The 23,970-nt window shown below is 36.2% G+C and overlaps 1 protein-coding gene across 1 annotated transcript in view; it reads right to left on the minus strand.

Annotated features, from left to right (window-relative positions):
• LOC135071589 (titin homolog) overlaps positions 1-23,970 on the minus strand; it is a 51,378-nt gene that overhangs the window by 6,939 nt on the left and 20,469 nt on the right. Inside the window, exon 2 of the mRNA XM_063965351.1 lies at positions 14,538-14,617. Coding sequence (XP_063821421.1) covers positions 14,538-14,617 — 80 coding nt within the window. The remainder of the gene's footprint in view (positions 1-14,537; positions 14,618-23,970) is intronic.

Below are 23,970 nucleotides of genomic sequence, written 5' to 3' on the forward strand. Positions count from 1 at the left end.
AATATTATCAATATTTTTTTAAAATAATATTAAACAAAGTACAAGCGAAAGTTAACACTATTGAGCCTGTGATCTTGACAGAGCAGAAAACAGCTTCCGTTGGCGCCGCGGCAGACGGATCGAGTGTCGACCTCGCCCTCGGCCGCGCAAGGGCGGGCGGACGACCTTTATTTAGGGCGGCGAATAAGTTTATCATAATTCTCCCTGAAGTACTCCTAGCTACATGTTCCAATTTTCTCAACTCACGTTTACATATAAATTAATAATAAGTAAGTCGCAACTCTACGTGTGGTATCTATCTATGCCAGGCATATCAGGCATCGCCCTCGACCGCGTGAAGGGCGGGCGGGTGACCTCCATCGAGGGCGAAGAATTTTCCTTGTAGAAAGAATTCGTCTAAAATAGTACAAATTCTTCGTTATTTTTTAAACAGTTTCAGATAAATTAAATCCGTATAAACTCAATACATGTAAAGCTGTACGGGGATCTGAACGTATGCGCTGGATGTAGGGCGGGATAGATATCAAATCTCCAGAGTATTGACCTAGTTCCCAAGTATTAAAGCAATAACGACGTTTTCCTCTTGTCCTCTCTTATACAAAGATGTTGGACCGATATACTTGTTTTTACCCAATTGCGCCAGAAGGAGGGTTTTTCCCATGTATATTTATTTCAACCGTCTACACCACGTACCTATTGCAATGCTATAATCTAAATTGTATTACACAGTAATGTGGACAACTCTGTCATCATTACCTTACAATAAGAGTAATGTTATCTCCTTCGCATGATTGGATTGATATTTGATAGGCTTAGGTAATATTATACCAAAATTGAAAAAAATAAAACATGTTTTCCCGGATGCTTTCGAACCACTTCCGCTTCCGTTCCTAATCATATTCGTTTGCGATCGACCTCTAGTTCATAAGTGGATGTGTGGGCGGCTATCTAGGGCGGCTGGCAGGGCGGGGCGGCTCCGAGCGTCGACCTGCAACTTCAGCCTGATAACGAACCTAAGGTCACGTATACGGGCTCTACAAGTAATATACCAACGCGTATAAAGTTATAAGGGCTAAGAATATAACGTTATATTAGGACAGTCTTAATGACATCATGTGAGAATCAGTGAGGCTTCATGTTTAATATTATATTACTCTTTTAATCTAATTAATTTTAATTTATGATCGAAATCTTCTTTTTCCCAAAAAAATAACTATGTATATCAATTAATATTATTGGTTCGTGATTTTAGTCAATTAAGTAAATAACGCATTAGGTATTAATAATGATTAAATCGGCAATCGCCGCCGCCAGCCGTCAATCAGCCAGCGCCGCGACGGCGACGTCTGGCATAAACACGCCTGACATAACTATCGGGAATTAGTCATCAGCCGCCAATTTGATTCAGCAGCCGATTAAGTAATAAATACCGTTGTCAGTTTATAGTCTACATCGATAATTGCATCGTCATCGTTTTGAGTGACAATTTCACAATACAACGCAGTAAGTGGTTTTAGAAAATTATTGAAGTTTTAGATACCTTGCTAGAGCAAGGCATCACGAAGTCAAAATCATCCTTGATACTGTTGTGCGTAATTAGCATCATAATATCATCCTAATTTTGATACATTAAATCTCTTGTTGTTGTTACTCTTCCACTTTGCATATTACGCAGTAGATTAAATATGTAAATTAAAATATATAAATAAAGGCTACTGCGTAGAAAGTTCTTGAATTAAGGCGTTAACGGGTCAAGTTTGGAAGCCACTTTATTTGTTCAGTTTTTGCGGTATTTACTTTACCATTGCGGAAAGACTGAAAAAAACAAAAAAGATAGATTCATAATAAAATGTTTTGATACACACACTTTCATTATTTGAATACATTTAAAGCCATGGGTATATTTATTACAATGACTGTAAAAATGTAGAACCTCATTTGAGTTCTTAAATATCTTAGGGCTCAAAGTGACAAGAAATTATATCTTATTACGCCAGCTGAAGGCAAAGCTACTCAATTAGTTGTAGTTTACGTAAGTGTACAGTTTCATGATATAATCTCGTCAGAGGGATAACTAGGCATGCTGCGGTTGCGGAGATCGAGAGCCGCGGATTAATTACAGTCACAACTGTAATTACTCGCAAATATCGGCGATGTACGCTAACGAGGTATGTATAGTGATCACATACGACTAACTTTTAAGAAAAAAATTAAATACGGCCTAGTTTACGTAAACCAAAGTTATAAGTAAATTGATATAGGTAGGTACACGCAATGGCATGTAAAGTTCCACTGTTATTTAACGTTTTATAGCGATGCCTCCATTAGACCCTTAGGTACAACCTTTTTCCAATACGTATCAGAAGACCTGACAAAGCAGAACAAGCCTGACTGCCCCCGTACATTAAATATTTTGTGGAAATAACACAAGAGTCCATCTCTTGTGTTATTTCCACAAAATATTCAGTGTACGGGGGCAGTCAGGCTTGTTTGTCATCTCGAACAATAAAACATATTCGGATGAACCATAACATAAACGAAATCAAACAAACTAACAATGGAATGCCCATTCAGAGAGAAAGTGGACCGGCAGACAATAGCTAAAACAATAAGTGTGACTCAGTGGGCCGCGGAATGTGACCCGACAGACAACAACCTATTAAAAATAATGGCAGATTTGATATTAAATAGTCAAATCCGATTGTAAAAATCAAGAACAGAATCAGAATACTGTTATGCATGGATGCCCTGCCCAATAGGAATAATTTGATTGACCGATGATAAATATAATTTATTTGCTGTGTTGCAATGCAATGATATTTAGCTAGATTCTAGTCCGCATAAGGCCGCTTGTAAACATTCGTTTTTTTTTCGGACTAAGAACGGCCCGATTTTTCGTCTGATTTAGCGGTGGTATATGGTTTATAATGAAAACGTGTGCACAAGCACATGCATCGGACATAGTCCGGCGAGAAAATTGACAGAAAACAAAGGATATCCGTTTTTTGACGGTCCGTTGTCCGATGAAAAAGAAATGTCTACAAACGGCCTTAGTGTTTTCCAAAAAAGAAACCTCAATCGAGACGAACCTGGCATTACTTACGAATACGTTAACGTTAAACGTTTCTAAACAATAAAACAGTTAGTTTAGTAGGTAAGGTACACTTGAACATTCAAACAACCTATTAGAAATGGGTGTGTAATGTATGATATAACTACATATCATATAATACTTAGAAGATATAACATCAAATTATATAAAATCGTTTAATATAATAATTATTTACTATAATAAACGAATAATATAATTTTAAAACGAATAATTTTAAGACAAATAACTATTAACTGATATAAAATGGTTTGATATAATGAATATTTTCTATAAAACTTACAATGTATACTATTTAAAACAAATAACATTCAAATCATATAAAAATAAAATGTCGAACAATCAAATGAGATAAAATTCTTTTCCTATAAAACTTAAATCATATAACAATAATAATTTTATATAAAGTTCATTTGTTATAATAAGCATTGCATGCAGCAAGCAAGCAAGCAAGCGAGCAAGCAAGCAAGCTAGCAAGCAAGCTAGCATGCAGGCAAGCAAGCAGGCAAGCAAGCAAGCAAGCAAGCAAGCAAGCAGGCAAGCAAGCAAGCAGGCATGCAGGCATGCAGCATGCAAATTTGACTAAAAACTTGAGACTTCTGTCACGGCTTCGGCACTGCGGGGCTCTGGCGGTCCCTCGCGTGCTAATCGTCGCAGATGGCTTTCGCTCGACACCGCGTCTTCGGCTTGCTGGCCGGCTGCGCCGGCCAGCCTCAGCCGCGGCGCCTCGCTTCCAGCCACCTGCTCCTCAGCCCGCGGGCCGCCTCGCCCCTCCGTGCCTACGCGCTTCTAAATTACACTCTAGGGGTAGGGCAGACAAGACTACGTGGAGTCGGTTTTACGGCGATTCGTTTTTGTCACTAAAGTCATTTATAAGTCAAGCTAAAAAAGAACATACTTAAAGTTATATCTATCAGAAATTATATCAATTAAAGAGTATAACAAATAATATTTATTACAAGTAATGGTTATGTGAAATAATATTTATTTTAAAGAAAATTACATCAAATGAGTCTTAGATTAAGTAAGTTTTATATCAAATGTCTTTATGCGTTGTGATTGGTATCTGAAATGATATTATTAGAAATGATTTATTATATGAAGTAAACATTATATGTTAAAAAATTATATCAAGTGTTATTATAACATACGTTTATTATACAATATGAACGTTATTGAAATGAATTTATATCATATAAACTTATATAAACTGTCACGCACCCATTAGAAATAGTGTAATAAACGAGTTACTCCACCGATGTAAACAAAAGACGAACGCACGTTTAATGAATACCGTCGATGACAGTTGCTTTGTTTTCCGAAGCACAAACACCCGTGAAACGAGTCTATTCCACTTGTAATACGGTTGTCGTAGTAATAGACAAGGCCGTTATTATTAAAATAAATACGTATTTCCAAATAAGGAACTTAGCATATGGTTTGCTATTTTTAAATCTGCAACTATTATTAAGCGTGCGAATATCCTAGCGGCTTGCATAAAGCCTCGTTGTTTAAAATAGATTCACTTTCTGGCTTTAAAAAGAAAATTTTATATCAGTCGGCCATTAAAAAGAGTCCTAAAAAGTCCTTGAGGCTTTATGAAACAATACCTACTCAAGTATTAATCTACTCACTGCAATAGATGAAAGCAGGTATTCGTTCAAATATTTAATCACTGGTTTAAAACTTTGAATCTATGCTCGAGTTTGAATCAAGTTTTGAGTGTCGTTTCAGAATGAACAAGAACAAACAAAAAAACAGTTTTACTCACTGTCTACCAAATGACTATTCAGAATCTTCGAGAAATAGGTACTAAACATGTTATTTGAATAGAATACATCATTCACTAAACTTTTAGTATCCATTCGTAGAATCGTAAGTTAAATGTCTTATTTATCTACCGTGCAAAATATGTCATCATTCTAGAGGGAAAAATAGACGAGGTAAATACATCAAAGGAAATAAATAAGTATGGTAAATAAAATGTTGAGTTCGAGGAAACGCGCGCCTGAGATGGGCCGTAAAGTAGCGAAGGCCGCGCGACCGCCGCGGCTCCAGTTTCATCACCTTTCAGCGTACGCATGGAAAAAGTCATTGATGCTATTCATAAAACATTATTATGGTATAAAAGTCGCACTTGAAGAAAATATTCTTCTCGAGATTTAAGTGACATAACTGAATATAAGAATTAAGGCTTCCTAAATCCCTGCTTATTTTTTATTTATTTATTAGATCTACTCGTAACAACGTCATTCTAAATTGAAAGTTTATTTTAGACTTTTGAACTTTTAGACTGTAGGTACAATATAGTTACAAAGTATGATATACCTAAATGACCTAATATATCCAATAGATAATAATAGATGCAATAAAAATGTGTGTTGGTATTATTTCTTGTGCTCTTGACATGCGCCTTGTACTCGTACCTGCTAAATGACATGGCGCATGAGTCACATATGTCTCAGAAATCAGTATGTAGTTGTAGTGTAGTTGGAGGTACTCCGAGCACACTCCTCTAATCTATGAGGAAGATGGATATGGATGTCATAGAGGAAGTCTTTAAAGCAAACAACCTTAAGTTTAAGTTAAAAATACTTCGCAGGGACACTATACCTACTCGTGAAGTGTAACTTTGAGACATAAGATAACGAATTTAATTCACAAACACTATTTTTGTTTTCTCACTCGTTTATTGTCACACCTAGGAGTCGAACCCACGCGTATTTAGATTCTGCTAGTGACATTGATTTACTAACGTGACGATCAAATACAAAGACTTTGGGCTTGACATTCGATTTCATGATAAACCATAACTAACTGTAAATACTCATGTTTTTCGTACACGGTACATTTTCATGTGCTTTTAGAATCTCTTCTAAAAAAACTCTCAACGAAACACTGATACATTTACCTAAACAAGTATAAATTTTTTGATAGAAAAGACTGTGTTAAAACTGTGGAAAAGATAGGCAAGTATCTGTGAGCAATAACAGTTAAAGAAGTCGAGCAATTATTTTTATACTAAAACGATCTCGTTCACGCCATTCGATACTCCCATAAGAATCAACTTCAAAAGTTCGCCCAACAAACGCAAAGTTCCCGCTTCGCCTTTCGGATTATGTCAGTCACGAGCGGCAATTAAAATGAAGTATTCGGTAGCCATCGCTGGTGAGGTGCCAAAGGAGTGCTGCCAAACAGGACTTTCTAATCCGGGTTTGAATCCATTGCATTATCCTTGATTTATTCAGACTGCACGTCACTTTAAAGTAGGTAGGTACTTAATGACTATAGACAGGATTTTTCAATTGCCATGACTTAATCGACCACAGTCTATCTTTGTAATGATTTATAGATGTGAAGACAAAATTAATTTTTTGTTGTTACAAGTGAGTTTTCTACTTAAAAATTACTTTTAGAAAACGTACCCATTGCTTATTTTGAACCGGTCATAATCACTGAATATTATTCATATTGCTCATACAAAGTAAACGAGTAAATTATCACTTCACGGGATTTATTGCAACAATAAATCAAGAGGGATAAGCAACCAATGGTGAGCAGGGAACCAGCTTTCCTTCCGTACGTGAAAGGGGTAACGGATAAAATTGGAACAGTACTCAACAAATACTCCATTAAGACTGTATATAGTCCGTTGTCAAAAGTAACGAAGGAAATTCGCTCGCCAAAAGATATTATACCTCTTCAGACGCCGGGTGTCTATAAGATCGATTGCAGCTGTGGTAGTTCTTATATAGGACAAACTAAGCGGTCTATAGCTGAAAGAGTCAAAGAACACATAGCGGCTGTAAAGAACCAACAGACGTGCAAATCTGCGATAGCTGAACATTTGTTAACTTCGGACGTTAATCACTGGATGGAACTTCATGACCCGAAAATCCTCTCAACTGATAGGCATTACCATGTTAGGTTGATACGTGAAGCCATTGAAATTAAAAAGCATAAGAATTTCAATCGAGAAGATGGATTTAACCTATCATCAGCGTGGAATCCGGTGATAACGAAGTACAAATCGCGTTCTAGGCCGTCTCAGAGAAACCCGGACACTGTTAGTGTAGTTTGTCGGACTGACTGTACCACTGACGAAAATATTGTGCAAATGCGGGTGGGTGAAGAAAACTCATCGCGCCGGAGCAGACGACGCCGCATCTCTTCAGTCTGCCCGCGACCATGACTCGTGCAACCGAGCCGAAACGTCGGGAGGGTAAATATTATTTACCGTTAAAATAGATATTGTTGCAATAAATCCCGTGAAGTGATAATTTTATAGTAAAAAATGCAACATAATAGTTTAAAATATTAACGAGTAAATTGTCGAGAATTTCACATAATACGAAACATTTCTAAAATTCCTAAATTATTGGACTGTGTGCGCGTAACGTTAAGATTATTATTGCGAATAATATCGCAAAGCTTACCGTGGGGGAAATAAATTTCGTAGTTAACAAGTAGCACAACGTATCTAAAAAATGGCTCGAACAGCGCACTAAAAAGCTAATGGTATGTTGCGGAAGGAAAAATTGGGGGTAATTTGTACCGGTAGAGACGTGCACCAACGTCGCGGTGCCGTGGGGCGGCTACCAAAGCAAGGATTTTCGGTTTAATTCTTCTACATTACTTATAGTTCACGTTATGTTACGAATTTACTGCAAACATAAAGAAAAAACATCATTTTCCCAATCTGCCATTATTAGAAATTGGAAAATAAATTATTGGACTTAGCTCTACATTCTTATTTTTTAAAGCGGTGAGCCCCAAAATAAAGCTGCGTGCTGCAATGTGTGTGTGAACTGTCATTGTTCACACACACATTGCAGCACGCAGCTTTGGACGATATTTGATTAATTATTTCCATTTCCGTCGCAGCCCGGGAGATGAACTGAGCCACACTTATCGAATCCACAGTATAGCACTCGCATGTCGCGGTGTTCATTGGTGCATGTCACCATTGGCAGCAGGGAACAGGGCTGGCTAAAACACATTATTCAAACAGCTTGAATTAGAGAACAGATTTATAACTTTTTGATTTTATTAATTAATCATGTTATAAATAAACTAAATAACTGTAACTAGTCATTAGTACAAGAGCCCTTAACCGCAATCCAAAACAATCCATTGATATTAACTAACGAGATTTCTCACTAATAACTTGGTCATTATCTCGACAGCCGTCTAATTGAAACTTATCTATTTTCATAAATACACAGCATTTTCTATAAAACCAAGCAGAGGCAGCCCTGCGCGGAGCAGATACGGGGTGTCACGGGCGATCGATACGCGCCGCTCATCCCACCGAGCCAGGGGCTTACTTTGCTTTGTTTGTTTACAACTGACTTTGCTAGACTTAGGACTTCGCTAAAAAGGCAGTGGACGTCATTTGGCTGAAAAGAAGAAGAAGAAGAAGAAAAAGGCACTTTTATAGTAAGGAAGTATGCACATTTGAGAATAAGCTGTTCGATTATAAGCGCTCTTCAGTCTGAATTCTGAAATGACCCTCAAGTTTAACGTATTCAAAAGCTAATAATTGTCCTAAATATTAAAATTTAACTCATTACAGACTAAAATCTGGCCTAAGATATCAAATCAAATAATGTATTTGTAAAACACAAAACATAAATAGTAGTTTCCCAATAGTTATGCGAAGCAATTCTTAAACACTTCATTTTGGAATTAATCTTTCTGTAATTGTCTTACTCTAGCTAGATTGTTCCCCAATATATTATACACGCCACCTTACCATCCTGTTTGGTATTTAAGATTGATTATCAAGCTAAGAGGCAGTACTGGTATTCAAGTAACCACATTAGTTGTTATTTATTCATACCGCTAACAATGTAAGCGATAACGTGGCCTAGCTCGGACACGTTCCTGCGAGCGCGGGCGCAGCCGCCGCGCGGGCTCCCCGTCGGCCACGATAAAGCTGCGCAACATTACTAAATATTTAAGCGTTGACTACCACACGGGTAACTTCCAGTTCAGCACCGAAGTTAGATGGCCAATGCTTAATCGCAGTGTCTTTTAAGCCGTCATTACGTCCGACATTTATGGGCACATAGCTCACTCATACTCAACTAAATAAAATAAATAAATAAATAAATAAATCTTTGGACAATTTCACACAGCGCCAGCTAGCCCCAAAGTAAGCAACTTAATGCTTGTGTTATGGGTGCTAGCTTAACGGATATACTACTTATATACTTTTTTTTTTAAATACATAAATATTATACATATAAACTGTAACCGTGTTTATTTATTATATTTATAAATAAACACGGTTACAGAACCACTTTCCGAGCATTTCACTCTCATTTTCCTTGATTACATTTAACTTGTCATTAGGAACATTGCACACTATAATTGCAGTGGTTGCACACGAGTTCAAGCTCTTAAAGAGGTCTGATTGCTTCAAATTATGGTATCTCATAAATTAAAATGACGTGAACATTACTTACATTAAATGCGCTGAATTATGACAGATATTTCAATCTCTTTCAAGCTTCAGAAATGATTAGAGAAAGTTTACCTTTAACCTATGTTCTTCAATCTGTGATTGACTGTTATATTTGTTCTTACAAAGAACTCTGTAGATTATAATCATGCCAGTATTGGTGGTCATATGACTGGTGAATGCCAAAGCATTCCCAGGAAATAGCGAACACGTGTAAAAGCAATAGCTGTAATAGAGTCATCTAGCCTGCACAATTTGCTATTGACAACAGAGCTGCTATTGTTATATCGAACTAGGTACTGCACTATTTTCCTTATTACACTTAGGTATGGCAATTTCATATTTTTATTAAAATTTGGTAAAATTCTTTTTAACTTTCCACAAAATACTGTCCCAAAATGGTGCTTTACACAATTTTTGGGTCTTATCACTATGTCATGGAGCTGGAACTGAATTGAAATTAAAATACCAGTTTGCAATGAATACCAGACGGATGACTGATGACAAGAAAGAGACAGATGACAACATGAACAGTTTCTGAGAACTTGCAAAAGGATAAAGAAGTGATATTTCAGTAATGTAGAGCCTGATCGAGTGCTGTCATCCCGGGCAGCGTCGGTTACCTATCTGCGCCGGCGCACGCGAGGCGGGCGAGATGTGCGCGGTCATCGGGCGCGTGCGTGTAGGCGGCTGGCAGAATTATAATAACCCTTCTTTTGGCGCAGTCGGGTAAAAATGGGGATTTATCGGCACTACGCAAATTCTACTCTGACACTTTGGATTGGGCAAAAGTTGCAATAGTGTAATAAGTGATCCTCTTATGATGGACATGACTTAGATTATCATAGTGTCGTAGCATCTTAGTAAGAAGCCTATTATAATAATAATCAGACACTTGATCTAACGATTTAACAACGATAACTGTATTATGAAAGCTTCATCAATGTTCTAGGTACTCGTGAATCTGTAGCAAATTAACTCCTCTTGTCCTTGCTAAGTACTCAGACATTCGGGCGGCAGTCATTCCATTAGTGGATTCCAGGTAGCGCGTCAGACGCCTGTCTGAGGCAAACACAAGGGTCTTAATAAGCTAATGGCTTCTGCCGCTGTGACCTGTTACGACCGGATGTCATTCGAGTCTGTTTCTTGTCCGAAAAGCAATCTACTTAAACATCTACTAAATTAATGATAATTGCAATTACTTTATGTTTAGGTCTAGCAAAACTGATGCCCGTATTCAGAAACATTATAATGAGGAACACACGAACCAATCACAGAGCTCTATTCAACGCTGTACGTTCGATTTTCTGCTTCACTTAAGAAAACATCGTTTGTGAATACGGGCGTGAGTCACATACATACATTTATTTTTTGTCTACATCAATCACATGTTGAAATATTATTTAACTCAATCGGATATCGGGACAGGGGAAGTTAAATAAAAGCTTCTAAATTGTAAGCTTAGCTAAGCTTTTGCCAGCTACTTATCGTGGCGCGGCGTGAGTCACGCTTGGAATGCAGTCGCGCTCCCGGTCTATCTAGGCATTCCCCTGGACTTTTACCACAGATTGCGAGACGCCATTTTACACTGCGGGCTTATTATAAGGTTACGACTCAACTGCCTACATGTAATCTAGCTTCTTGGTTCTATGTCGGATTAGATTAAACAACACCACAACCATAACTACACCTTTGTGTAATTATACTAATGACATTTTAATATGTGATAGACAAATCGAGTCCATAATAAGTAATAGTGTACGAGTTTGTCATTCAAACAATCTATCTGTAGAATTACATAAATAAATCACTAATGACTTGATTGATTCAATCTTATTAAAGTTAAATGATTACGTTCTGGTTAATAATTCAATAAATTATTAAATTAATGAAATGATTAATATCATTGCCACTGATATAACAAATTGTTTTATACATGTTTAATAGTTAATAGAAATAGAAATGCTATAAATAATGAATTTACAACGATCTTTGACAATCTGAACTTCACACGGGTAAGCCGCGAGCAAAAGTTGTACTTATTGAATAAAGATACTTAAATCGCTTTCACTTATGCTTGCTAAATGAATCTCTTGTGCAGCTGGTGCTCTACCAGCCTCATCAATAACGTCACAATGCATGGTATCGGACGACGTCGACGTCACCGCCGCAGACGCTGGCCTTGGCCGGACAAATAAAAGATTCCCGAACAATCTGCGTCATTGAAGACAGAGCCTTAAGGCTGTTTATACAAACTATCGATGCTCTAGACTTCTACTAAAAAGTTATAGTTATACTTACAAAGAATGAGAATTAATTTTCTTATTATTTCTTGGTAGATTAGGATGCTTTAAACTTCAAGAGACTCATAACGCTGACGCCTAACAGAGAAACGTTCATGAAAATGATATATGTTTCTTAAGCTAGCTTAGGTACCCAATCACGCGCCACCATTTAATTCTACATTGAACGTCTTGTTCATGGAGTCCCAATACTCTCATGTCCTTTTGGATATTTGTCAATTAAGTTAGCACTGCCGGTTTTCTCGATCTAATGTTTTATATTCAAATTTTGGTTTTCGTATTTTAAATTATCGATATTAAATCAATCGATGGTGCGCAAACACTACGGAGCCTTTGTTCGGGCGTTTACGAGTGGCGTAGCTGCGTAGGCGCAGGGTGTAAGCCGAGTGTAACCCAAATACCGCCGCCTTGAGTTTATTTGTTTACGGTACAATAACAGTTGTACAGATTAACTTCGGTTATAATTACTTTACAGTTATTTCATATTTAAGGATACAATGCGTATAAAAGGCGCAGACAATTTTTCGTAATTAATATGGTTCTTTTACGCATTAATGGAATGTAGGAAGGATGGTTTAATTTATGAAAACAACATGGATTAGTTATCTGGTTAATACAAGTTGAATTTGAGTTTCTCTGTAAGTTAATAAATAAGTAAAGTCAAATCTTTATTTTCAAAACGAATTCCAAATCAAATGATAAACAGCAATTTCATTGCAAGTCTACCATTAAATACTGCAGCGGAACTGAAAGCGCAATCCTTAGCTTCGTGAAATATGAAATCTAATTTGCTCGCGTGATGGAGCGCGCTCGTGGCTCGTCCAATCGCACAACGTTCAGTCAGACTTTTTATGATCGAAAAGAACCTACTCGGAAAACTGATTTTTAAAGATCAAAGCTCTGCCTCCTTCGCACAATATGCGAGTTCAATCAAAAGAACGTTAGTTAAGTTTAGGTGAGTCAGAATATCAGATATCGATTTGCAAAGTCAACTCCTGCCTCCATTGTTGCCGTCTGAAATTATTAACTCGACTTTAAAAGCCTTCACTACAGTAATAAAATTCATTGTTCACTAGTATTATTTGTTACGTCACAGAACGCAAATAAATCGGTATTTTTCAGAATTGATTACGTAAATTGTATGGCCATTCGCATGTTCTACGCAGGTAGTTGTTTTTATATTTTGAGCTAGTTATAAATAGCTTGATTTGTAAAATGATGGACAAGGTAAAGTGGATTCATCAACTTTTAACACAACAATTGACATAAAAATAGTTTTTCGATAGATTGAAATGATACTCAACTTTTTTCTTACCGCAATGATACTATGTCAACATTGAACACAAATAATATCTAATTACTTTTAGTCGTACCTATTCAAATACACCATCTTGACTTAAAGACGTTAACTTGGACAAATATTGAACAAAGTCTTGACTAAATAAAACGATGTACCCGATATTTTATGTTCTACGAGTCATTATAATAATCTATATTGTACTTATCTGAAGTTTCTAAACATTGAGATAAATTATTCGGCTACAGACCAAAAGTATTTTTGAAATTAACTAGGTCTTTTTAAACTAATAAGTACATTTTTATTTGCCTTTTTATTACAAAGTTTTATAATTAATGTCACGCAATGACTCAGTTTCAAAACATTTGTTACGGCTTCGATGGCCTTTCTAGGTAATCTTGATTTCCAACACCAATTAAGATGATGGAAAACATTCTAAAACCTACATAGTAAGTTTCATTGAGTTATTTAGCCCTTAAGGGCTTAGTATTGTAAGTACATAGTTACATCTTGTTCATTATAAGATTTCAGTAGTGCTTCTTTTGAGTTTGGCACTTTGGACTTACTAATTTAGCTCAAGTAAATAATTTATTGAAAAAGAGATCCTTACGTAAAAATTCAATAAATTATCTCGATCTAAAGACCTGTCAAAAGCAGGACTTGAAACAGGAGAGAGCCACTAAACCGCATGTCAACTGCACTTAGCGCGTCACTGTGCGCCTAATCGCGCTGAAGTAATGTTCAAATTGACACCATGAGTACAATCAGACTCAAAAAATATTAGGATTTAGTTTATTTTCAGTGCGCATATCAAAATAATTATGTATAAGAGCAAAGTAGATTTTGTAGTTTTCAGTACTTAAACACAACATACTGAAGTTATTGTATCGGTGACGTTTTCTTGAAAATAGATAAACCAGTTGAGTAACGTGATCTTGAATAGAAACTGTAACTGGCTCAGTGATTAGTCGCACCACTCGTACCCTCAATGTTTGTTTTCAAGTTCATTGTTTATGCTACTGACTGTACCAACGTGTCACTCGCATCACACCTCACATTTTGCAGAGGTGATAGAGCGCAGACCGGATGCTAAGCGATCAGATTACAACTAAATATAAAGTGTTGCGTACGTGTACTTGTCATTAACTAATAAACACACCGTGCAAATGCTGTATAACACATCAGTATTTTCTTTCTTGATAGTTTCTAAAACATAGAATCATGGTATTTTTCTTGATCAGGACCCGGAAAATCATAAAAAATATCCTAAGTCACTATTTATTTCCAGTTATTTTTCCGTTACACGTAACGCGAAAGCTCAGTTTATTTTTCGAACAAATGTTAGACAAAGGTAGCACTTACCCGCACTACTTAAAGTAAGGAAATGGAACGCTGCAGCCAGCAGCAGCAGGCTCGTCGGCGACGTCATGTCGCCTTTTGACCTGCAACAAACACAAATAACAATTAACAAAAGCACTAAATTACTTCTTACTGTGACCCGTCTTCAGCTTCGTCCAACGTAAAATATTGTTTCTTTGTTACTAGGCTGGTATGACCTTTCGTTATAGCAATCGTCGTTTGTGACGAAAAGAAAACGTACCTATTCTAGTAAACATACAAATGATAGTCCTCAACTAAGAAAAATCTTCAACTTTCGTTCCATTAGTTAGAATTTGAAAAATGAGTGCAGTGTTGTACTCTAATTCTAAAAAAATGACACCTTTGAGTCCCGTTATTAGTTGCCTACAGTTTTCAAAGAATTCCAAATAAATAATTTCTGTTCGTCTTATCAGCAATAATTCAAGGAAAAAGTCGGGGTAAATTATTAACTTTAATAATTATTATGTCCGTAAGCGCATTATAATTAGTGGGCATAATTAACCCATGACTAGGCTTAATTGCCGACAAAAAACCGAGTTATTTCACGGTATCACATACTTGCGTCCGATACCGGTGTTCCGAATTCCATTCCATCTTATAGTGGCCTTACCGAATCGCGCAACGACGTCCGCGCATACAAATAATCTAATTAAACATGTCAATTAGCAAAATGACAATGTCGGATCGCAAATGGGATTCCGAGAGAAAAATGCGTCGGATGCGCCGCAAAAAGACGAGCGCGCGCGCAGCCTACGAGAGGTCCATGACCGAGCGCGTGGCCAGCCTCCCTTGCTTTACGGACCTTAAAGATAGTGTAACAAGGTCGATATTCGCTGGGAGTGGAATGTATAAAATTCTTCACGTAATAAGATCCTGCCATCCCAGCACCCATGAGTATAGTAATCCTAGAGGCAACGTTGGGAGCAAATAAATATAGCTCATGCATCCCAGACGATTCAATTACTAGCGGATAGAAATGCCTTCGCCCGCTGTTGCTATGGACTAGATCGCTATTCAATCGCAAAGGAATGTACGATGTGGACTATGAATTCCCGAACATATAATTTTTTTGATAAAAATCACAATATGTCCGTACAATAAAGTATTTAGGTAAGGAATGTTCATTGTTTTAAAAGCTAGGTCCAGAATTATGATTAAAATGTTTGATAGATTAGCTACGAACTGGTTCTTTTCACATGATCTATCATTGACTAGCGCATTCATTTGTAAGGGTCCGTGATGAAATTATCCTAACACGTCCGATCAATCGTCATTACTTTCCTTCCCTAACGATGACGGATGGACCCGCGCCCGCGACACATTCCCATGGCGGAGAGCGTCAAGCGCGAATGAGACTCTTACGCTTTGGGTTCTGATGTATAATTTTCTGCCGTTAAAATATGTATTCTACATCATAATGTATAACAAATATTTGATTCGATAATGGGACATTTACATAATTGATATTTAAACTTAAAGCATTAACAATAAATTAAATACAAAACATAAATTAAATGGATGGCATGAATAATAATAACTGAAAAATAAAATATAAATAAGCATTTAAAAGATAAATCAAAATTGCCTTGTTTATAAAGCACAACGGAACGGAACGGAACCCAAATATCAACAATAAGCTGATCAAAGGGATCGGTGTCAAGACAATTTGTACAATGTGACATTCGGACGGACGGCGGGCGGCCCATCCGCCCGCCCTCAATAAGATAATCGCAGTTCACGCGCCATCGGTCATCGGTCACCGCCTTCCGTGTGAAAGTGGCGCCGACGACGAGCCCCGCCTGACACTCACACTTAGCCTGATTTAAGAAAGCACTGCACATCCTCAATTATTTGCCAAGATGATGTACCGTGTCTGAGTGTAAATAATTTTGCTCTTTTTTTTTAATCTATATTGTGAGCAAATCTAGTTTCTCTAAAATTGATAATAATGAAGATATTTAAAAAAATAGAAATGTACGAGTAAGATGAAGAAAATAAGTAAATTCCTATTTAAATGTCCTATCCTTACCGTTACAAATTTCATCGAATGTTTTGGCCCTAAAACAATTTTATGTAGTTAAAACAAAATGTTAATGTAAAAAAGAAAACGTGTAAAAATCGCAATAAGATCAAAACTTACCAATGAAAATATTCAAGTATCAAAGAAACTTCACGAAAATAAACTATTTCAAATCTAAAATTAACTTCACTATTGTAAATTAAGGTTACTACTAAAATTAAGTAAGTTATCAAAGTACAGTAGTACAAGCCCGAGTTCTTTAGTATCTTAAGGTACGAATTTTGTTAGATATTTAAATCACACTATTTATTCTTAAGACTACTAATGAACTCGTGCATCTAACTGTAGATTGAAAACATTTGTTAGGTTCATATATAAATTTGTTCAATTTAATATTATAATTATTATTTTTAATATTTTATAAAGCAATTTCAATTGTTAATAGTCGATTTTATAATATTAAAGATTTTATTAGTTGTCTATTTGACTACTTGAGTCAAAAGATGTTTCCGCCAGATGGCGTGGTCTGAGCAGAAAATCGGGTAGGGAGTGAAATGATAAAAGTGAGTGCTCTAGGCTGACTCGGTCTCTTCTCGGCAGAACTTTGAAACTGTGAAGTACTGTATTTACTGTGCACGGTGGAAAATAAATATCCTGTTGAAAGTCTACAGTGTTTAACTTGTGACCTGGAATATAATCCAACAAGTCAGACGCGGGAGAAACAGCGTTTTAAAACGTAAGTACACGCCCATAATGTAATCTTTTAAGTGTGTGAAGTGTATAGTTAAAAAGGAATACTTTAAATTTTGCTACTATCCCTTGGTTCCGTAAAGCAATATATTATACCGGTTAATTTTGTTTTAATTATTTTTAATTCGTGAAGTATACAAGTACCTGATAAACTACAAAGAAATCAAATTAGCTAGAAATAATTCTGAGTCAAAGTTGAAATAAGAAACCGGTTATTTAGCTACTGGCACCTGGGGTCTCTCCTAACGGTGACTTTGAAGCATGGTATGGTAATTCCTTTTATTCCTATTTTTCCTATTGCTAATAGTGGCAGAGTTTTATTAAGATTTTTAAAAACATTTTTTTTCAATCAGTTTAATAAATAAGAGTAGGTACCTACAAATTATTTTTAATAGTGAATTATAAGTGAATATTTTTATTTTTGACGGGGTAGTTGTACTATCATTTATTTTATTTTAACAACGTAATATTAGAATATTTGGATTTGAAAATGAGTTTTTGCGTTTTTATTAGTATCATTTTTTTTTTAATTTTTATACTTTGATAAGGAGTGAAGATTAGTGTAGATTCTATAAAATTTGGTTAGTGTTGTATTTAGGCAATAATTTTAGTATCGTACGTTTATCTCTAAGGGATATATTTTTTTTTTAAATACCCACAAAAAAAAAAAAAAAAAAAAAAAAAAAAAAAAAAAAAAAAAAACCTAGAAAGCTAGGCTCCTTTGGCTTTAGGTTTATTTTCGGGTATATGACTAATATATTTTCTTCTCTTTCGAGTGGCAAACGATGGACGGCTCAAGTTCAGAACCAGGACGCAAGCGTCGGCGACTGGAAACACCGGACCCTAGCCAGCCCCGACAACAAGATGACATCCCAAACGAAGACCGCAGTCACAACTTGGATCGTCGAAGCCGTAGCCGTTCCCGCGAGAGGAGTGCGAGGAGCAGTCGTCTTCGGGAGCGTCAGGAGGAGTTAGAAAACGTACGTACAAGACTTCAAATATTAGAACGCGAATTGCAAAAAGATCGTGATAATATAACCCGGTCACGTACTAGAGAGAGGAGAGTAAATTCACCATGTTCTTCACGTCAGTGTTATCGAAATAGGCGTCGAGACACAACTTCCAAAGAACGTTATCACCGTCGTAGGCAGGAAGAGGATAGTGATAGGCCTCGTTGTAGATCCCGTAGCCCTAATTTCACGAGTAGAGATATCACAGAAATTGTAAAATCAATTAAGAACGGTATTTTACCATCTCAGCCAAACCAAATCACATCATCAACTAACAAAAATTTAGATCATCAAAATATTATTCCTAGTTTTGACCCAGCTACAAAGAATCAACGTATTAATATATGGCTAAAGAAAGTTAACGAGTGTGCATCAGTGTATGGCTGGGACGATAAAACTACCGTTCACTTTGCAATGCAAAAATTACAAGGTTTGGCCAAAATTTGGTACGAGAGCTTGGACACAATTTTGTTTTCGTGGCAAGAGTGGCAAGAGAAATTGATCAAAGCTTTCCCTTCGGAACTGAATTATGGTCAAATCTTGGAAGAAATGTTGAAACGTAGGAGTAGGTTCGGTGAACCTATTGAAGTGTACTATTATGAGAAATTAAGTCTTTTAAATCAATGTGATATTAGTGGTAAACGGGCAGTTGACTGTATCATCCACGGTATTAGTGACAAAACTATGAAATCTAGTGCCCTGGCTTTGCGTTGCTCTAACCCGGATCAATTACTAGAATTTTTGTTAAGTAACAAGGACGCTGGTAGCTTTTCTGATAGATTGCAGTCTAACTTTCATGCAAGGCAAAAAACTTGGTCAGATAATACTAAGGAAAGCTCAAGGTTTAATAGTAAACAGCCTCAGGGTCCATATTGTTTCAATTGTAGGGAAAAGGGACACCATTTTACACAGTGTTCGAAGCCCTTGATTAAATGTAGTCGATGCAATAGAGTGGGTCATAAAACTGAAAATTGCTTTAGTTTCAAATCAGATAAAATGCAAAACAACCAACATGATGAAACTCGTAAAACAATGTGCATAACTAGCTCAAGTCAAAATTCAAAATTTTTAAAACCGGCAAACGTAAATGGGGTCGAAACAGAAGTATTCATTGATTTTGGTAGCGAGGTAACATTAATTAAAGAATCGTTTGCATTGAGTTTGGGTTTGACAAATGATTCTAAAGAATCTATGATGAAGGGTTTCGGTAATAATATTGTAAAATCTTTGGGGAATGTGAATATTACATTGGAAATAGATAATGTGAAAGCGGAGGTGCCCTGTAAAATTGTGAGAGATAATCTTTTAGATACGAAAATTTTAGTAGGTCAGACTTTTACAGAGCTACCCCATATTGTGGTTTATAAAGATTTGTCTCAACTACGCTTCTATGATATAGGGAATGAACTACCGCAGACTGAATCTAGTAATGATTCATTCGTTAAAGTTTTGGCTCAATACGACATAGAGCTATATGGACCTGCTTCCTTTAAAGCTTTTACATACGATGGTTTTAGTGGAACTATTATTATAAAAGAAAGGCTAGTAGGGAAACCCGGTCAACAGTTTGTCATCTACGGTGGTTTACATAAAGTTACAAACGGGGTTGTCTATATTACTGTAGCCCCTAGTTGCAGTCCTTGTTTGATAATGGATAATTTTGCATTGTGTAGAGCTGAAAGGATAGACACTGTAAATAGAATCTCCAGACACTCTCCAACTGTTCTTGAATCGAGAGATTTTGGAGAGATATTGGATTCGGATCTCAATATAGGCGAATCGGTATCAAAAGAACACAAAGATAGGCTTATTGAGCTTTTAAATAAGTATAAACATTGCTTTGCCTCTAGTCTAGGGGAATTAGGATGTACTAACGTCACGGAAATGAACATAGAGCTTAATGATCAACGCCCAATTGTTTGCAGACCTTATAGGCTTTCACACCATGAAAGAGAACAAGTCCGTAGTATGATTGATGAGATGTTAGATGCAGGCATAATCCGAGAATCGGTTTCAGAATATGCTAGTCCCATCATTTTAGTGCGGAAACCTGATGGTAGCCTCAGAATGTGCATAGATTATAGGAAATTAAATTCAGTAACCGTTAAAGAAAGATATCCGATGCCTATTATTGAAGACGAGATAGCGCGCTTATCCGGACAAGCTTGTTTCATCACTTTGGACCTAGCATCTGGTTACTATCAGGTGCCTATCGGGGAGCACAGTAAACAGCTGACTGCGTTCGTCACCCCAGATGGACAGTTTGAATTTAACAGAATGCCATTTGGGTTGGCGAATGCACCAGCTGTTTTTCAAAGAATGATGAACAAGATTTTGGGTTCATCGCGATTTACAAAAGCTATGGTTTACATTGATGACTTGCTTATTTTTGGCGCTAACCCTCTAGAATGCTTAGATAGGTTAGAGGAGGTCCTGCAATTAATTGATAAATCCAATTTGACTTTAAAATTATCAAAATGTAATTTTCTTCAAAATAAAATTGATTATCTGGGGTACGAGATTAGCGCTGAAGGGGTGAAGCCAGGCGAAAAGAAAATACAGTGCGTTCAAAATTTTCCAACACCTACCGACGTACATAAAGTTAGACAATTTTTAGGCTTGGTGGGATTTTTCCGGAAGTTTATACAAAATTTTGCCCATATTGCATTTCCACTGACAAAGTTGCTCAAAAAGGATGCTGTATGGGAATGGACTAGTACTCAGGTAGAAGCGTTCGAAACACTCAAAAGTAAATTGGTAAACAGACCTGTTTTGGCTATATTTGATCATACTGCAGAATTAGAGCTCCACACCGATGCAAGTAAGCACGGTGTTGGTGGTATTCTCTTACAAAAAGCTCATGACTCTAAAGACTTTAGGCCTATCGCTTACTACAGTCGGCAAACCTCGCCCGAAGAAAAGAACTTTCATTCATATGAGCTGGAGACACTCGCAGTTGTGTGCTCTTTAAAAAAAATTTCGGATTTATTTGATAGGAAAAGAGTTCAAGATAGTTACCGATTGCAATGCCCTTCGCTCAACTTTCTCAAAACGTGACCTCGTGCCTCGCATAGCCCGCTGGTGGTTAATGTTACAAGAATTTAATTGTAGTGTTGAATACAAACCTGGTGTTAAAATGCAACACGTCGACGCTCTATCTCGTAATCCGGTTGCAGATGTAGACTTACAAAATGAGTGTTTTCCTTCAGTAATGACCATAAATAGTGAAGATTGGTTACTTAGTCTACAACTTGGTGACTCCGAATTAGCCAGGACCCGCAATATTCTCGTTAGTGACATGAATCCGAAAGACCTTCAATATATCAAGGATAATTATGTAATCAAAGACAATAAACTGTTTAAATGCGTTGACGGCGATAAAAACAACTTACGTTGGGTTGTACCAAAGGGGGCAAGGTGGCAGGTATGCAGGATGAATCATGATGATATTGGCCATTTTGGAATTGAAAAGACGCTAGATAGAGTAAAAAAACAATATTGGTTTCCGAAAATGACCCGTTTTGTAAAAAAATATGTAGCAGCCTGTGTTGAATGCGCTTTTGCTAAACATAATAAAGATAACCGTGAAGGATTATTACACCCTATAACTAAAATAGAAATACCGTTTCATACTCTGCATGCCGACCACCTTGGGCCTTTTGTTAAATCTAATAGGGGAAATTCTTATTTACTTGTCGTAGTAGACGCTTTTACAAAGTTTGTCTTCATAAAACCCGTAAGAAACACAAAAACAGTTAATGTGATAAAAATATTAAACGATATATTTTATACATTCAGAACCCCTGTGCGATTAATAACTGACCGAGGAAGTTGCTTCACTTCACATTCTTTTAGGAAATTTTGTCTTGACAAAGGAATTAAACACATTTTAAATGCTGTGTCGAGCCCTAAATCAAATGGCCAAGTAGAGCGATACAATCGCACAATTTTGGATTCCTTGACAGCTCAAAATTTAAATAATGCCGAAAAAGACTGGGACCTTCAGGTAGGAAAAGTCCAATGGGGTATGAACAATACCAAACATAAAACTATTGGTAGGACACCAGCAGAAGTTATGTTCGGAACTGCCATTAATGGGGACATAAATTCGTCACTTGAGGAAATCTCGTCAGAGACTCGAGAAACCACAGATTTAGATACTATTAGGAAAGAAGTAAAAGATAAAATTGATAGTGAACAAGTTAAACAGAAGGCTTATTACGATAAGGATAGGCGCCCTGCACACATGTATAAAGAAGGTGAACTAGTAAAAATTACTCAAACTTCTTTTAATAATGATGGCAAAAGTAAGAAATTACTTCCATCTTACGTAGGACCATTCAGAGTCATAAGAGTTTTGGGAAATGACCGTTACAAAATAAAGTCGGTGCCAGGGTTCAGTAACATAAAACATAAGCGAGGTACTGTTGTAGCCGCAGACCGTATGAAGCCCTGGGTACATATCGCAGCTCTAGAAATTAATAATGACACTGATACTGATGATGATACAGTCGATTGCTAATGAATTTTATCAACTCTTATATTTTATATATTATACTCATATTAGGTAAACATTTATTTCATCAATGCATCATACTTTTACATCTCATTGTCAAATTAAATATAAATTAATAATTACAAGGAATATAATTTAATATACATTTTTAATATACACTCTATTCTTACCTAACAGATAAATTAATGTACTTATCTGTTTAAGTATTTATTGATGTACAAAATTATATTATAAGGATTTGTGTGAGATCAGATTTGCTCACTGTTTTGTTTATTGTAGTACAGCGAGAACAGATTAGCTCGCCTATTGTAACAAACACTTGTGAGAACATTTTAGCTCACAATATAATTATTTTGAGATTTGTGTGAGATCAGATTTGCTCACTGTTTTGTTTATTGTAGTACAGCGAGAACAGATTAGCTCGCCTATTGTAACAAACACTTGTGAGAACATTTTAGCTCACAATGTAATTATTTTGAGATTTGTGTGAGATCAGATTTGCTCACTGTTATTAATCTATAGTTTAGCGAGAACAGATTAGCTCGCCTATTGTATATAAAGTTTTGTGAAAACAGTTTAGCTCACAATTTGATTAATTTATGATTTATGTGAGATCAGATTTGCTCACTATTATTTATATTTTAGCGAGAACAGGTTAGCTCGCCTATTGTATGTAAACATTTTCGAGAATAGTTTTGCTCATAGTACTTGCACATTATTAGTGTTTTTTTTTTAATACGAACTAATGTGATCCCATTTGGGAAAAATAATGTATGATGGGCATTATAATAAAATTAAGCAAATAGTAGAGTAAGACACTTTATTTTTATTGTGGAATAATACAATCAAATACACATTACGTTTAACAAATGTACCTAATTAAATAAAGTACTAAACTGTGAAAGACACAGCCAGCCTAGTGTTAGGTTATCACATGATGCATGTATGAGGGCATACATGCTATCAGGATGGACGAGTGTTAGGTTCATATATAAATTTGTTCAATTTAATATTATAATTATTATTTTTAATATTTTATAAAGCAATTTCAATTGTTAATAGTCGATTTTATAATATTAAAGATTTTATTAGTTGTCTATTTGACTACTTGAGTCAAAA

The sequence above is a fragment of the Ostrinia nubilalis genome, chromosome 5, assembly GCF_963855985.1.
Source record: "Ostrinia nubilalis chromosome 5, ilOstNubi1.1, whole genome shotgun sequence".
In the NCBI taxonomy this organism is placed as follows: Eukaryota; Metazoa; Arthropoda; class Insecta; order Lepidoptera; family Crambidae; genus Ostrinia; species Ostrinia nubilalis.